The following is an 18,188-nucleotide window of genomic DNA, read 5'->3' as shown; positions in this document are numbered from 1 at the left end:
TCACAATATATATCTTGAATTCACAACTATATACTGAAGTGAGGTGTCGAAAAACAAAATGCCAGTTAACAAAAGGCTTACTGGATATTAAATTTTTTAAGGTTGTCAAGAGGGCCTAAAATTAGTTCAAAATGTTTTTATAGACATCCTGATGATGTACAGAAATATAGTTACATTTATAAATATCTTTGTATTAAATAACTGTTATTAAAATATTTACACATTTAGGAAATTTTTTACTGGAAGGTTTTAACCTTTTTTATTATCTTAAACTGCGATACCTGTGTGATTACATAAACAACTTGATTTTTTTTTTGTTTTTAGGACAATACCAATGCTTTGCAGAGAATGAGTGGGGGGTTGCCACTTCGAACTCTGTGTTTGTCCGAAAAGCTGAACTCAACTCATTCAAAGATGAGCTACCGACCTCTGTATCTGCTCAGGAAGGTGAACCCTACAAGCTGACATGCCAGCCTCCTGATGGTTGGCCGAAGCCCAATGTTTACTGGCTGATACAGGTACCATGTTCATTTTCCCTTGATAACATTTTGGTATATTTGTTACCATTTTTTTTTTTTTGGATCAGTGTCAGATAAAGCCAAAATAAAATTGCTGTAAATTTATGCATTGGGACAATTTTTAAAATTTTTGTAATCGTTTTTCAGAATGCTGATGGCGGAATCAAAAGCATTAACAACTCCAGGATGACTGTTGATCCTGAAGGGAACCTCTGGTTTACGAACGTAACCCGCTTCGACTCAAGCAACGACTTTGTGTATGCATGTGCTGCATACTCTTTCTTCAGGTGTGTATTTAGTGTACCCAGCAGTGTCGTGGTGCCTTTTTTTTTTTTAAAATTGGTTTGGTTAGTAGATATTTATTACATGAATGTGTGTGGTGTGCAGGAACGAGTACAAAATTGGAAACAGAGTGCTGTTGAACGTTCAAGAAACAGGAGCTTCTGCTGCTCAAAGCAAGCATGAGCCAGTGCAGCAGTACGTCACGAGGAAGAACGAAGTGGCTTTGAGGGGGAAGAAAGTGGAACTGTACTGCATATTTGGCGGGACGTGAGTATTGTATTTTTATTAATCACATTATTGCCAATGCTTTATGGGATCATCTAGTTGTACGGAGTGTGCCAGACCCTAAAAGCTGCGGATGATGGATTCTGAAGTTATCCTTCGCCAGGTTGTAGAAATCTATGTTGCTAGCTGAATAACTGATGGTTTCTTAATTTTCCCAGTCTGTGTCAGAGGATAGTCACCCATAAGCAGCCAGTCACTATACTGTTGCCGAAGGTGGTCCTTAAATGGCTTGTTTACAACAACATCAAGAACTTGTAGTAAGCTTGTCATTCCAACCAACCAACCAACCAACCAAGTCTATGTTAAAATTATTTATCATAGTTTTTACCTCAGGTGTCAGATGTCCCCGAAATGCATCAAGGACTAACATGCGCCTTTTCTTAAGAAGTGTACCTGGGTGTCGATTCCACACCAGTCTTAACCATTCTTGCATTAAATGACTCGTTATACAACCTTTTTCTTGACAACAAATGATTACGTCCGGTGGAAACACTTTTTTGTGAAGAGTTTTCCTGTTTAAGATGATGAGTGGTGGCAGTTTCCTGCCATCTGTCATGTTTCCTGCCATCTTGTCATAACAGATTACATCACCGTGACTCGCAGCTTCTCATTTCCAGTCGTGCGCAGGGTGACAGTCTTAACACCTTTTGTTTTAACGGTACTGTTGCTAAGCATGTCGAAATACACTGCCGTTTCGTCAGTGTTTCCAATTTGGCTGTACAAATAGTGTTAACGTAAACCAATCACAGAGTGCTGAAATTTAATCAATTTCTCTTCGAAATCTTTTGGCAGTTTTTGCACTAGTTGTGTTCTGCGCTGCAAACAAAAACCGCTGCAGCACATCATTCTTACGCACCAACCAGTTTTTGCCGTGAAGATAGTCTGCAGAATGTTCAATTCACGAGCAATATCTTGGGCTCGTGAAATTGGAATTTTGTCTCCTCTCTTCTCTTTGATGAAATTTACCTCGTGAGTTTCAATATCAGAGAACCGTCCCTTTTCAGGCCCTCTGAATGATTTCCTCAAATCATTTGCATTCTTGAGAAAAAGTAAATCTGGCCTCCAATTACACACGTTGCTTTCATTAACGTCATATTTACGAGCAGCTTGGCAGTTGTTTGTTTGAATTGCGTGATTTGCCACTATAATCGAAAAGTTAGTAATTGTAACTTTGTCTCGGTTCTTTTGACATTTTAAATTGGGAACTCCCAAGCCTCTCTATAGTATCCATTTTTATAAAAAAAAAAATTAATTTTTCTACAACGCAAAACAAAGCACAAGTGACCAAACAAATGACAATCACTTCTAATACTGACCCAAGCACTGACTAGTAGTGCTGTTACTTCACGTTTTGGTCGCATTGCTGGTGCTGGCCACAACCTTGACACAGTTGTCTTGCTGCTCAAAAAGCACACATTACCTCAAAATTCCATGTTAAATGTTACCTGGTCAAGTAATGTTGTAATCTCATTTTGAAGCATATGCTGTTTTATTTTGTAGCAATGGTTTTAATAATTCAGCATTTTTAATCAGTATTCTGTCCAAAGACTCCAGCATCAAACCTTGATCTTTACGTTCAGTAGCTGTACACACCTGTTGTCTAAAATATTGATTTTTTTTTCCAGACCTTTACCACAAACTGTGTGGACGAAAGATGGTCGACCGGTGCATTCTTCTGATCGAATAGGCCAGGGGAATTATGGCAAAAGTTTGATTATAAAACATGTGAACTTTGATGATCAGGGCACTTACACTTGTGAAGTAAGCAATGGTGTTGGATCTGCAAAGTCTTATTCCATAAACTTGAAAGTCAATGGTAAGTATCTAAGAGTTAATTAGGTTTTTATTTAATAGATCAAAATAATTATGTTTTACAGAAATTATTATTTAGAGAATTTAAATGCTACTTAGAATTTCAATGTGAATAATTTTTAAACTACAAGATTTTTTCACACCTCTAAAAAAAAGGTTTTATCTTCAGTTATATTTTGAAAAAAATATTCACTACAATTTAATTGTAGTGCATGTCAAAAGTTAACATTAATGTTAGAATCATTGGTTGACTTGACTAAAGACATAAGTATTTAATTTTGCAACATGGTGTGAAAGTAAGGAAGAAAATCTGAAGTGATGTGTTTTTAATAGTATCATCATTGTGTTGACAAACTTTGCAAAAGAAACCATAAAATTTCCATGAAGTGAACAACAAAGAAAATATTCAAAGCTGAGTTGTTGGCAACATATGTTAGCAATTATGTTTTTAGTTACCAAAAATGCTAGTTTATCTCATTAAATAAAATATAAAGCTGAGACAATTAGCACTTGAAAATCAATTTGCTATTTTTACATGTTGTGAGTAAATAGAAATAGTAGACTGCCTAAATTGATTAATTTCTTATTTTCACAAAAATTCAGTAATAAAGATGTTCACAATTAATTTATTAATAAAATGGGCATTGCTGGATTTTGGCTGGCGCTATGTAAAAATAATGAGAAATGGTTACCGTGAAGAGTATTCTCTCAAGGTTAATGATGATGTTTCTTCTGACCCTGTTTTGCTATCTAATACCTTTGCTGAATATTTTTCTAATGTATATTCATCTACTAATCACAATCATAATGTTAATGTATCAACGTCAAACCATGATACCATTTTGGTCCCCGTTATTTCTGAAAGTCTTGTGCTTTGGGGTATTAAATCCCTAAAATCTTCTATGTCATGCGGTCCTGATGGAATACCTAACTTTGTTCTTAAAGGCTGTTCATACATATTAACACCACTTCTTAAACATTTATTTAACGTAAGTTTGAAAAGTCAAACGTTTCCCACCAAATGGAAAATAGCAAGGGTAATTCCCATTCTCAAAAGCGGTTCTAAATTAAAGGTATCTAACTACCATCCTATTTACATCCTTAATGGTTTGTCTAAAATATTTGAAAAAATTATTTTTAAATTCTTAAATTTCCCAATTAAAAACCGACTGTCTCCTTCACAACATGGTTTTAGAACTGGTATGACCACAGCAACCAACCTTGTGTCCTTTCTAAATCCTATTTATTATGAGGTAACGAATAGGGGTCAGGTAGATGCCTGCTACTTTGACCTTGCGAAAGCATTCGACACTGTTAACCATGATATTTTACTCAGTAAACTTGCTAAATTTGGTTTATGTGGCAATTTTGTAACCTGGTTTTCCGACTACCTTCATAATAGATGCTTTTTTGTTTCCATCAACAACTGTTATTCTTCATATTTTAAAGTTCCATCTGGGGTCCCGCAGGGTGGCACTCTCTCTCCATTACTTTTCAATATTTTCATTGATGATATTACATTTGTACCTAAACATTCGAGTGGTGTACTGTTTGCCGATGATTTTAAAATTTCCAGAAGTATTAACTCTATCAATGACTGCTTGTTACTTGAAATTGATATACATGAAATTAATAAATAATGCTTATTAAATTTAGTAACTCTTAACACAAGTAAAACAAAAATTATCTCCTTCACAAGGAAATATCATCCTGTAAAATATGATTATTTTCTTAACAATAAAATAATCCCAATCACCTCTATAAAAGATTTAGGTATACTACTTGACTCAAAATTATATTTTCACTTGCATGTAAATTACTTAGTTACTAGTTCAAATAGAACATTAGCATTAATCAAATATATTACGTTCTATGCTACAAACAGTGACTCTCTTCTTTGTCTTTATTTACCACTTGTTAGATCTAAGTTAGAATATTGTTCAGTTATTTGGAATTCAATTAATCCTTCCGGTAGCAATAAATTAGAATCCATTCAGAATAAATTTGATAAAATAATTAAAATTAAAAACTTCTCTCAGCTTACTATAGATTCTCTTTCTGAACGCTGTATCTATCTGGATTATGTATTTATTAAACATTGTTACTGTTCAAAATTAAATTGTAAGTCCATTCTTGATAATACTGGCATTAGAATTCCCCAATTTAACAGCTGTTTAACATCTACCTTATGTACATACCATAAAAAGAATGATATAATTTTTTGACTCATTTCTAATTTCAATAAAATTGATCATCTTAATCCGTGAAAGTGTAGCTAGGTATATAATGTATTTTTTTTTTTTGTAAATTAATTTTTACATAAGCCTGCAATTAGTAATTTCATTATACTGTAATGTCTATGTTTTGTATCTCTTTTTATGCATTTTATATTTTGATGTTTATTTTTAATATTTATACTTATTTTAACTTTACTTGTTTGTTTGTATTTTGTTTGTATTGTTTATGTGTTGTCCTTGTATATATGTGTCGTGCCCACCGCTAAAGCCCTCGGCTGTTGGTGGGCATGTTACAATATTAAATAAATAAATAAATAAAATAAAAGTTCAGTACCTTAGTTATCCATTCCTCTCAATCGTTCAATTTGGATATATGTGAGCAATTAACCATGTATTCTGAAGCTATGTCCACATTGCAAAATAGCACGACAAGAAGCACACGTGAGGCATGCATGACACGTGCTTCTTAAGAGTTGAACGGGTTCATTTAACATGACGCGCGTCATAGCACAAGCTCTCCCGGCCAGGTCGGATAATCTTTGAACGTTGCTTTCAATTTGGTAATAAATTACTATGTGTAAGCTGTTGCTTACTTCTAATGGGTGATAATAAGAGCAAATATTACACCAACAAAGTAAAAAAAAAAATGCACTGAACATGTTGAAAAGTAAATTTAACTTTGACATATTTGCTGTGAAATCAAAAAAATCAAAAGTTTGAGATCATAGTTTTAAAAGTAATGCAAGAAAGTTTTGAAGAAAAACTGTTGGTTCAGGGACTGGAGAAAGCTACACTTCTACAGAGTGTAAGGAATGTTACTACTATTATGAAACAAATTTCAGTCACTCTGCTAAGAGAAATTCAGTTGTATAAACTCATGTGGGTTCCGAACTTTTACGCTTGTGCAAAACTCGCTGGGTTGATTGGCATGTAGAAGTAATCCCAAGAATTGTAGAAGCCTAGGCGGAAATAAAGGCCTGAATGTGTCTGCCAAAATGACTGCTGTCTATACAAACTCCATTTGGAGCACAGAATTGTTGCACTTTAGCCATCTCTTACAGTTTCCTTCGCTTGATATCCAAGAAAATTCTGATGCTGTACAGGACACATTGGATAAACTACATTCAATGCAACAACATAATGAAGTTTTTTTTCGGTAATGCAGAAGGATGCCACCAGTACTGCTAAACAATGGGGAATTGACCTCACAGCGCTACACTGCGTTACAAGGCAAATGCAGGGAGAAAACTACGAGGTCAACAGCACCAAGAAATAATATAGAAAATCTATTTACATTCCCTTTGTTGGATGATGTCATAACTGACCTAGAGCAAGGTTTCTCATAAGATAGATTACAGTGTTAAGACTTGCATCTCTTTTTGGCTCTTTTCATATTAAGGGAAAGAAACTTCAAATGTGAATCAAGGATTAAGGCTCATTAATTTTTAAGTACCTTATTCAAGGTTGTATCCTATGTCAAAGTGTAACTATTGTTCTGTTTTGGATGGTTAAATATGCATTTGGAGGGAAAAGTAGAAGAGGGACAGTAATCAAAGGTAATCCATTACGAGAAAATGTGCTTGATGTGATTAACTCTAGCAATGTAGATATATTTCCAAAAATTCTTTGGGTTCTTGATATCCTTCTCCATGGCTGTCAGTTTATTGAGTGCTGAGAGATCTCTCGGCAGCCTTAAACTTACAAAATCATGGCAAAGAACATGACCAGGAGAGGAAAGGTTAAATGGCCTCTGTCTGATGTTTGTCCTCTTGTCATATAGGTAAATGCTGACATTGAAAAACTTATTGAAAGTTTTGCTAAAGGTAGTAAACCAATGATTGCCTTGGAGTTTATTGTGCAAGTAGAATTGTATTTGCCAGAATGTTTGCTAAACAGAACATTTATCATTAGTTATTTTTTGAATTGTGTTATTTGTGAGACAGTGTCTTAAGGTTACTTTAGCATTAAGAAGTGTTATTTGTTAAGAGCTGCTTGTGTTAGTAAAACTAAAAACCAGTTCCAGTTCAACATTCCAATACAGCAGTCACATAAGCAAAATACAAGCTGTTGAAGTGTGCATTACACGGAATTTAAGTTATGCCAGGGTGAAAATTAACTAGAAATTGAACTGCTATTGTGTGGACAGGCAGAGTCATTCAACTGACAGTTTCAACAAATGCTTGCCTTCGATGAAAATTTGAATATGCAATTGAAACTAATGTTTAAAGAGAAAAAACACGAATGTGGACATAGCTTAAGGTATCATGTTGATCATCATGACGCGAAGAGTTTGGGCTGGTGTGTGTTCATGTATGATCTCTGCCATGCCTCATAATCAAAATTTATGGATTCAATTGGTGTTCAGTGGTTTTGACATCATTGTGATCTTGGTGGCAAGATATGAAGTCAGGTCATATATTAATAACTTATGGTCCCTTGTCAGCTGCTTGTTTTAGTAATTTTTTTACAACCTAGTTCTGTGTTTTATTTTTAGGTTCCTGCAAGGCAGATTGCTTTATAATTCTAGTACATCTGTTGTCACTAGCCTTTTTTCTCATCATAACTTTTTATGCAAGTTGGAGTGTTTACAATGCCGATCTTCCTTTCCAGCCGCTCCATACTTCACGGTCGAGCCAGAGATAATAAACGCAGCAGAGGATGAGACAGTTGAGTTTCGCTGTGAAGCGTCTGGGGAACCGAAGCCCCAGATCAAGTGGATCTACAACGGCATGCCCATCAGCCAGGCTCCCCCCAACCCTCGTCGCACTGTCAATCCGAACAGCATCCGGATCGAGAAGCTGGACAAGACTGACACTGCCAACTATGGGTGCAATGCAACCAACAGCATTGGTTACGTCTACAAAGATGTTTACGTCAATGTTCTAGGTATTGTGATAATGTCTTGTAGCATCTTGGCTTTGTAAAGTATTACTTTTCTTTAGTGTTCTGACAGTCTGCTGCTGTTTTGTAATTTTTCGTATTTTTATTTTTGCCTGAATTCCAGTCTATAAAAATGTGCCAGTAGTTGGTAGGCAGGGTGGCGACCAACCGGGAAAACCGGGAAAAGTCAGGGAATTTTGCCAGCAGGGAAAAGTCAGGAAATTTTGCAAATAGTCAGGGAAAAAATTAAATCTTGTCTAAAGTTCCTGCTGCAGCATTTTACAGCTTAATATTATTCATAGTCTTTGTTAATTGTATGTATCGAATTATTAACTGAAATTCCAAATACTATAATTTATACGAAGTTTGACATTTTAATGAAGCCATTTTTGATGACGCGGGTCCATGAAAAACACTTTGCTGTGTTTGCGTTGCTGATAACAACTGGCTGGCGCGCGCGCGCAAGCATTGTATTGCCACCATAGTAATGGTACGTGTACCAAATTATTCTATGCTTACTAGTTTTATAACTCATAGTACACCGATATGACAGAGATAGTTTTATTTTTGTTTCTCGTATTATTGGCAACTGGGGTACAAGTACACGAACGTTTTGGGATGAAAACGTGTGTGTTTTTTTTGTTCCCAGTCATGTTCGTGTAGTGCTTCTCTACGTTTTATTTTTCAGATGTACTATTTATTTTATTTTGCTGTCCTCTTTGTGTAAACGTTTTGATTAGTGGTGTGTACAGGTTTTCAGTATTATTTAGTAAACTAGTCGGGCTTTGTTCTGAAGATAAAAAGGAGAGAATAGAAGTAGAAGACAAAGATGAAGAAAAAAAAACATGTGCGCGGGATCAGATATGAACGTGTGGGCTTGGGAAGAATATTGCCGTTGCTGAAAGCTAAGAGTAAAGGTGAATAATGAGTTAAAGTATTTATTTGGTTATATTAAAATTTTTAGCCCTTTACTTTTATGGAGTAAACCATTTTTTAAATGAATTCCAATACAGTATAAGAAAAGTGAAAGGTAAATATTAAGAGTAGCTAATCATTAGACTTGCGCATAATAGTTCGCGACCGGGAGCGCTCCTTTAATGCTGGAATCACAATGTCCCGACGGCCCCGACACGACAGGCCCGACAAGTTCAATAGCCAATGAAATACAAGCTCGCCGTGACATCAGCCCGACAAAATACGCACCCCGACGGCCCGCAAGGAATAGATTCTATTCCTAATTTCGTCGTGTTGGGCTGCCCGACAGAAAAGAAAACGGCAACGGAAAAAACAGTACAGAACTAAATTTCAAAAATATTTACCTACTTGGTAAATCTTTTTGCTGAAAAGTGAAATTTCGTTTTACGTGTGGGTGAATTGAAAAATTTGTAGCTTGCCTTAAGGCCTTTTCACAATACCGCGATGCGACGTGATCTGGCGACGCGATGTAGCGAAGGCAGCGACGTAAATATATGTCGCCAGCTAGTGCACTTCATAACAGCGCGACGCGATCGCCATGCAGCTGGCGAAAAAAACCAAACCAGCCTGCACTCTGCTGGGGATATTTTACAACATGGTTGTAAACAAAAGTTTTTGGCGGTAATATTCAGATTGTTGTTATTATATATTTGTACACTGAGTGACTGGTAGAAGCATTTAATTATGGATAGGAATCGCGAAGCCCATAATATATTTCTAACCAAGCATTATTTTTCTCCGTCTGATAACAATATTTGTTACTAGAAACATCGTACAAACACGGCTTTTTCTGAACTTCATCAATCAGACGCTCTTCAAAGATCATTTAAATTGAACAAAATCCACGTGTTGTTTAGTAACATTACTTAGATGCATCAATACATCGTTTCTTAACTCTTGTTTTCAGTTCTTCTTTACCACAATCTTGTTTCTGATTGGCTGTTATTTCTGACGTCATTAGCGACATCGCCGAAGCGATGAAACAGCCTCGTCGCCAAGTGAGCTGTCGCCCATCGCGGGCGATGTAGTTGTGATTGGCTGGTTTGGTATGACGTCACGTCACATCGCGTCGCGGTATTGTGAAAAGAGCTTTAGTCTGTTTGTATAAACATAAACAGTTATAATCGTGTTTATGGTTAAAGACGTTAGTTTAGAATCCATCTTTTAACATTTCGTTTCTTTTTAATTCTTCGCACAGCTAACATCAGGAGTATTTTTCTTCCCCTCACTGACATATCTTTATCTTGTTTCCTTGTAACTATAATAAACTACTCTTTGTTTTACGAATCAACTTAACCTTACTTCGTATCGCAAACGACTAAATGTTTTTTTGCACTTCAACTGTCAATAATAAATAAAAGTGCCTACTTTGTTTTTAGCGCATTCTATAATGCATTTTAATTGAAGTATTTAGCTTGGCACGATTTGCCGAAGGCCAAATTGAAAATCGTCGGGTTATTTTTGTCGTGGTATTGTGACCCTACGCTTTTAAATCTGTCGTGCTGAGATGCTGCATGACAGTTTGTCGGGCCTGTCGTGTCGGACCCGTCGGGGCATTGTAATTCCAGCTTTAGTTCGCAGCTCCTTGGCGAACTAGGTCGCTCTTTTAGTTCGTCCGCTCCCATCTCGAATTCAAAGAAGACAGGTCACAGATAGTTCGTTTGCTTTGCTACCGTTACTGCAGGCGATCTTCTTTGTATGTAATAGTAGTTATTTTTTATAATGATCAGTGTTGTGAACGCTTAGATTATTATCCTTTTTTAGGTTATACATCAAATGAGTAAATAAAACAATAATTTTTACATAATTGGGTAAAATGGCGTGTATAACAGTTCTGTTTTTAATCTTCACTTAACATACACTATAATCGAAATTTTTTTTAAGTGTTAAAAATATTCAACAAAAAATGTGTTATTATTTACAGGCAACAAAATTACGTACATTATTAAGAAAAAAGACCCATTACTCTTCTAATTTGTTACCTTACAATTAGACATAGAAAAACTAATCAAAACTCTTAAGTAAGATTGTTTGCTAATATTGCTTAAGAATTTGTATGTTCATTAGGACCTATATATAATTCATACAATTCACTAAATATTAGCAATTTCATCATCACTTAACATACACTATAATCGAAAAAATTTAATTTCTTAAAGCTATTATAGTCTTATTTTGGTTTGACATATATTTGTGTATGTTATCTGATAAGTTAATTAAAATGCAAAAATAAGAAGGTTTTACGCTTAAAAAAAATTTGATGAAATTGTTATGCATGGTCAGGGAATAAAAATAATTGTCCTGGAAAAGTCAGGGAATTTATTCTTTACAGTTTGGTAGCCACCCTGGTAGGGCTTTGCAACATGCCAACATGTAGATTTTAAGAATATCAGTGGGTAAATATTATTTTGGAAATTGGTTTTACGCACGATGGATGACATCTCTACAGCAACGATGGACGTATGTAGAGAAAGACATGTTTGAAACTGTTGTTAATATTATAGTATTTTTTATTACTAAAAGGTACTATTTTGTTAAACTTTGCAGTAAATATGCATAATATATTTGGGGGGGGGGGGGGGGGAAAGAACCACTTTCAGCTAAAAACACTGCCACTTTGGTTGAGCCATAAATTAAAAAAAAAAATATGTTTACCCATGACCCATTTATTTATTTATGTACAGTAAGTCCTCGGTTTACGTCGGGGTTACGTTCCTGAAAACCGCGACGTAAATAGAAACGACGCAAAATGAGCCATGTTTCATGCCACCGGCCGACCACGGCCCAAGGTCGGCCGGAAGCGCTGGCATACAGACGTGACAACGGGCAATTTTATCAGCAAATGACAACCGACAGCGTGGGAAACAAGTCCAACTAGTACTTCTCAGCTCGTTAGAATGGTTATTCTACCAGCTGCTTTATTACCTTTATTGATTGAAATATAAAAACAGATATATAGTCATTTGGAAGACATCTTATGAAGAAAAAATCATAAATTGCAGTGAGCTGATACTGTAGGCCTACTACAAACGCATTTAATCACGATAAAGTTAACAACGGCACGTTTAAAACTCCGGCCAACTCAATGATATCATAGTGACTGAAGTGTAGAGCTGTAGCAAACCGTATGTATTCGTTACTGAGTAACGGGTGCGGCATCTAGTAACGAGTAACGAAACGTTACACACGAATGCATTTCGTTACTCACATTTTTCGTATGTTTTACGCATGCGCGCGCTTATTCATTACAAAGAACGATGTTTGTTTATTAAGAAAAGTATAATTTGGAAATTCGTCGTCCAAGTTTTTTACTGTTTATTAAAGGTATTGTGTGTGTAGACAAAGTTTGAGATTGGAACAGAAACAACGTAAGAAATTATTTTTTACAAATTATAAATATGTATGTTTTTGTTTTTTATTATCGTGTATTTTCACGTTTTTTGTTCTTATCTTAAAAGAGATATTATAATAAAGCTGCTCTAATGAGATTTTATTGTTTCTTTGTTAACAGAAGCTGTTAATTATCAAATACTTTTAATTGTTTATATTCGATTTATTATTATTTACGCGACGTCATACTGTACGCGTACCAAATACGACTCGATTCGTTGCTGTTACATAACATAGCATGTTATGCGGTATCAGAAGTAACGATTAACGATACGAAAGTAACGAGTACTAATTGTTATAGTAACGAATACATACGGGTACACTTTTTTTAGTTACTTTTACACCTCTACTGAAGTGCCAAGGAGTTCGACGAAAAGGGGTAGGAGAAAATGCTGTGTCGTTGCGAGAAGTAGATCTACGTGCGAGATACGTGGGTGGCCGAGCGGGCGGGCTGGTAGTATTGCATCACCGCGCGGAGAGCAGCGGAGAGCAGGAAGCGTCCCTCATGATGTATGATAAGATAAGGCGGTGAACGTGTAGCTTACGCTACATAGCATAAATTAACTACCGAAGGAAACAAAGAATTATAAACGAATTATATACGGTTTTTTGGTTAAAATAAAGATTTACGGTCATTGTAAATGACGTTATTGTGAATCGGCGACAACTTAAATTGAAACATGAGTACTCAAACATTAGCGACGTTAATCCGAAACGACGTAAATCGGTACGACGTAAATAGAGGACTTACTGTATTTATTTATTGACTGTGTTTTCATAATAATACCTGTTAAAAATTAGGGTTTACTGTAGGGGTGTGCGGGAATAGGTTTTTGTACTGCGGGAAATTTTCGGGAAAAATAAATTATTCCCGCGGGAAACGAGATGGGATCGGGAAAATTAAAAAAAAACCAAATTGTTAATTATAATATGAGAAGATGGCCATTTAATCATTTCTTGCAAAGTTAGTTGTTTTTTTTTTTTTTGCTGCTATTTATTTTGTCTGCTTCACTTGCCCTTTTTTCAGCGGCAACTTCATATTTTTTAGCATCCTCAAATTATTTTTTTATAGCCAGATGTGCTACCATGCTCGCATCTCAAAATTTTTTCACACGAGACACACTTTGCCAGGGATTTACTGTCCTGTCAGACGTTCCAAATACTTCCAAACACTTTTAGGTTTACAAGTAACAAGCTGATCGGTTGCGACATCCATTATTTGTAGGCTGCTAGTTTGTTTTAATATACAACGGCATCGAAAATAGGAACAGATACTTTGCACAAGCCTTAATACCGTAACGTCAGCCGAAAAAGCCCGCCAAACTAAACACTAAACAACTATTTTTTTTCTCCCAAAGCAAAATCATAGATGTTTAGATACTCGTGAGCAGTGTTGTAAAACTAAGTGATTTCATATTTTTCAAAGTGCCAATACAGTTCTCTACATCGCCACTGCTATCAAGTAATGAGAACGGTTACGCTTCGTTATGTAACGCAAGTCTAGTATTTCTTATATCTTTGGCGAAAAGGGACGAATTGCGCATGTGTTTTGTTTGTGTCTAAGGACACACAGTGGTTTTAGGTTAAGTATTCGATGGTGACGGCAATAACGTTATATAACTGACTATTCACGTATCTTGCAAATTTGTACCCTTGAAGAAATATATTTATGAACGCATACAATATTTAAGGTACTCCATGTATGTTTTTTATATTCCAATTAGATATGTGTAAACGATTATCATAATTCACTGCACACCACAGCTGTCGCTACGATCGGCATACGTTTAAAAGATGTTTTGCGTTTAAATAGTACGGAAACCCTTCAAAAATGTACGAATCCATAAAAAATAGTGCTGTAAAAACAGTTTCAATTGATAAAAAACATTTTCACATGATTAGTAAACATTTGTAAATTTTTAAACAATTTCCCGAAAAATTGGGGAGTTATAAAATTCCCGGCCGGCATTTCGGGAAGCCTATTTTCCCGACTTTTTTCCCAAAGCGTCGGGATCCCGCACACCCCTAGTTTGCTGTAATTTTCTGATCAGGCTATTTTTTAATCTGCTTTTGGCCAGGCCATATTATGATTATATTTACAGGTATATCATAATCCAAAATTCAAGGAAGTGTTATTTTGTGAATAGTTTTCTTTTCAGTCTTGTAAATTTTTTCTGGCACTGGCAATATTTGTAAGACAGTAAATCTCATTATATATATATATATATATATATATTAATGTAGGTGTACCTGGATTACCTTCTTTGTTTTATCCAATTTTGTGCTTATTATTGTGGCATGTAAAGTGTAATTCAGTTAATTAGTGATTTTTCTTTATTTAAACCCTACTTATAGAATAACGAAATTTGCCCATGTACTAACCTTACATTACATATACCTATGTGTATAGCAATATTAGGACAAATAATTGAAAAGAGAGGATGTAGCAAAAATCGACCAAAATGTCATCAAATTACTACTACTAGATTATTTTTCTCAAAAAAGGCATCGTGTTTTGTAAAATTTTGAGAGTAGTTGTTTAGTTTGCTGTGTTTTATGTGCATTTTGCAACATTACCATATGCCCATATGATATAGGTGGTATAGCCCATTTAGTATCTAATAGGTAGGTAGGTATTTACATTATCTCTTAGGCATATTTGATTTTGATTCATATTCCTATCTGCTTGGAAATCCCCAGCTCTGGCCCCTGAGATCACGGAACCTCCTAGGAACGAAGCGACTGTGAATGGCCGCAGTGTCACGCTACAATGCAGAGTGTTTGGAGCACCTAAGCCACTAGTGAAGTGGGTGCGAAATGGTTTGGAGTTGACCGGGGGCCGGTACACGGTCCTCGACAATGGCGACCTCGAAATAAAGTAAGTACCATCAAGGATATTGCAACAATTATATATTATTATGAAAAATTCTTCTCCACATTCTGTGTTGATTTTTGTTTTTCTTTGCAGGGCAGTGGATTTCTTAGATGATGGTCAGTATACTTGCTATGCTGTGAACAAGTTTGGAAATGCTGAAGCTTCTGGCAGCCTGGTGGTGAAAGGTTTGTGTTTTCTATTTAAATGTTTTGGTTGTTTTAAAGAAATCTTAATTAGTAAGTAGTAACTTTTGAACTTATCTACAGAATTTTCTAAAAAACATAGTTCTCATGCCAGTGAAAGAAAGTTTATTTTGCCAGTCTTTGATTTACAAGTGATGGAAAAGAGTTACGAATAAGATACCAGTAACCATCTAACAGTTCCAAAACTACTCTTACAATTTTATCCGGATGATGTCTGCTAAAAGAATATATTATGTGGAAGTAAATTTCTAATCAAAATTTTAATTCTAAAAGGTATGATTAAAAATATTTGGTCAACACTTGTATTGCCAGCAGTAACTTTTCTTAAAGCTGGTAGAAAGAAGTTGTGTATTTAATAACACAATAACAGTTTCTAAAAAAATATATTCACAGTATTTTTTTATAATTCATAATAAATAGTAAAAAAATAGCTGCTTTTTATGAAATAAAATAGTTGGAGAAGCAGGATGCACTATGGTAGGTAAAGCAGAGATTTTGTGTGTTGTACTGGTTGGATTAACCTGTAAGGTACACAATTAAGTGGTGTTAGTTTAGATTGTACAGATTATGACCAAAATTAAATTATAAATATGTGCAGCATACACTCTAAGGTAACGTGTATGTTATAGCATGACTGCTTAGTGTTTAATAATTTTTTGCAGAGCACACGAAGATCACAGACGAACCAGAAGATTACGAAGTAGCCGCAGGAACAACTGCAACATTCCGTTGCAATGCTGTGTCCGACCCAACGCTCACCCTCGAGATCGGCTGGCTCAACAACGGCCAGGAAATAGATTTTGAGTCCGAGCCACGATTTGTAAAATCTTCAGATTCATCACTAACCATCACTAAAACAACAGAGCTTGATTCCGGATTATACACGTGTGTTGCTCGGACAGAGCTGGATGAAGCCACCGCTCAAGCCACTCTTACAGTCCAAGGTAAAGTTTCTTTTGTGGACTAAGTATTCAGTGTTATCCTGATAGTGAGTTAAGGCTTTAGAATCAGTTCTTTTGCACAAATGCACTATATTTTTGACCAGGGAACGATGTTCTTTAATTTTTCAGATGTTCCAAATCCTCCAAGGCTCGATGGTATAACGTGTAACAGACGTGATGCAACTTTGAACTGGCACCCAATGGGTGACAGGCGTGCTCCAATCCTGCGGTATATAATTCAGTACAACACTAGCTTCACCCCTGATGTCTGGGAGGTTGCTTTCGATTCCGTTCCAGCCACGGACATGACGTACACTGTAAGTGCTACAAATAAGCTATTGTGCATGATGTTACACAGTATTTTGTTTTTGTTTATATTTTTAAAATAATTGTTATACATTTATTGGAGGTCTTTGTTACTCTATTGCTGTGTTCCTGAACTTTTTTTTTGTGGTAGTCATCTTGGCTTGTTGCCTCACATGATAGCACCATTAATTTTGCAACCAAACAAACAAGTGTTTTTATATATGTGCAATTCAGACCAGTTTGACCTAGCTGGGTCTGAGTGGTACGTATGTTGCCCAACGTGGGGCACCAAATGTGAAACTCCAGAAATCCCAAGCTCTCAATTTTGTCTAGAGTGTGCATACATGAAGACTTAAAGAAATAATTTGTGTGCTGAAAATTATTTAAGTTCTAAAATAAATGCAACTGTTCGACAAGTGGTTATTGAAATAGTCAATAGTCTATCTCGGACCCCAACTGATGTTCACCATTTTTTATTAATATTTCACGAAAACTCTCAAGTCATCATAGACCGCCATTTTCGGACCACAAGAACCACTACTGGTTGAATCTACAAACATCTTCACTGACTCCGAAACAAACAAGTTGACTGTTCACAGGTACCAAAGGATGAATATTAAAAATATAGTTCGCAAGTAAATCCAGTGGTTGCAAACAAACTCACGGTACAAGCTGGACTAATGTCTCTGGAACAATGGACGAAGTTTACTCAATCCTTGTTTGGGCTAATACAGACGACTGTGGTTACAAAATTCTAGTTGAAAGTTCAAAAAACATGAAAAAGGTTGAACATACACAGTAGCACCTAGACCACAGCCACAAAATTCTCTATTCTGCACCATTAATTTATTATTATTGAGCCACCGCTCAACTTGCAACTGCTTGGTACTGATTGGTGAGGCTAGATGCAACTTCTGCATACCATCCGAAGGAAGTGGCAGATGCATAGCCTTAACACCACTCACAAAAACATAGCAGTATACAAATTTTCTAACCCTCTCAATGAGGCTTTTCCGGCAACAATTACAAGAAGAAAAAAAATCGCACAGACTGGTGACATAATTTTTAACAATCAAAAAAATATAGGACAATCATGACATATGACGACAGCAGTCCGACAAACTCAAGAGTCCTTTTCTCACACTCTCTGAACTCTGTCTCTCTAATCTTATGCAACCTGCCAGCTTTTGCCCTGCTCATTCAAAAAAAAACCATGGCCAAAAAATAATAGAAAATTATGCTAACACTCGTTTACAAATAAAGAAAAAAACATCTCAAAAAATATGTGAAAGCATATAAAAACATAACTACTCAAACAAGTAAACATATCTAGGGGCTTATTCACTATTAAGCAAACAAATCAGAACAATTTAAGAATGAAACTATCTAAATTGGACGTAGTTATGCAAAAAGGAACCAACCCACAATTTTGTTATATTTTATTTGAAAATAAATTAACATAGTACATGGTTGATCGTACCGTT

At 35.6% G+C, this 18,188-nt stretch overlaps 1 protein-coding gene across 7 annotated transcripts in view; it reads left to right on the top strand.

Annotated features, from left to right (window-relative positions):
- The window catches only part of LOC134542458 (neuroglian), a 69,927-nt gene that overhangs the window by 10,097 nt on the left and 41,642 nt on the right, over nt 1-18,188 (top strand). For all 7 annotated transcript variants that reach the window (XM_063386758.1, XM_063386757.1, XM_063386753.1 and 4 more), the window contains exons 5-13: nt 325-518; nt 666-805; nt 906-1,067; nt 2,711-2,901; nt 7,745-8,020; nt 15,080-15,257; nt 15,348-15,439; nt 16,120-16,401; nt 16,528-16,715. In XM_063386758.1, coding sequence (XP_063242828.1) covers nt 325-518; nt 666-805; nt 906-1,067; nt 2,711-2,901; nt 7,745-8,020; nt 15,080-15,257; nt 15,348-15,439; nt 16,120-16,401; nt 16,528-16,715 — 1,703 coding nt within the window. The remainder of the gene's footprint in view (nt 1-324; nt 519-665; nt 806-905; nt 1,068-2,710; nt 2,902-7,744; nt 8,021-15,079; nt 15,258-15,347; nt 15,440-16,119; nt 16,402-16,527; nt 16,716-18,188) is intronic.

This window comes from Bacillus rossius, assembly GCF_032445375.1.
Source record: "Bacillus rossius redtenbacheri isolate Brsri chromosome 4 unlocalized genomic scaffold, Brsri_v3 Brsri_v3_scf4_2, whole genome shotgun sequence".
NCBI lineage: Eukaryota > Metazoa > Arthropoda > Insecta > Phasmatodea > Bacillidae > Bacillus > Bacillus rossius.
The sequence above is the reverse complement of the archived record's forward strand: the minus strand, read 5'-3'. Positions and strand labels throughout refer to the sequence as shown.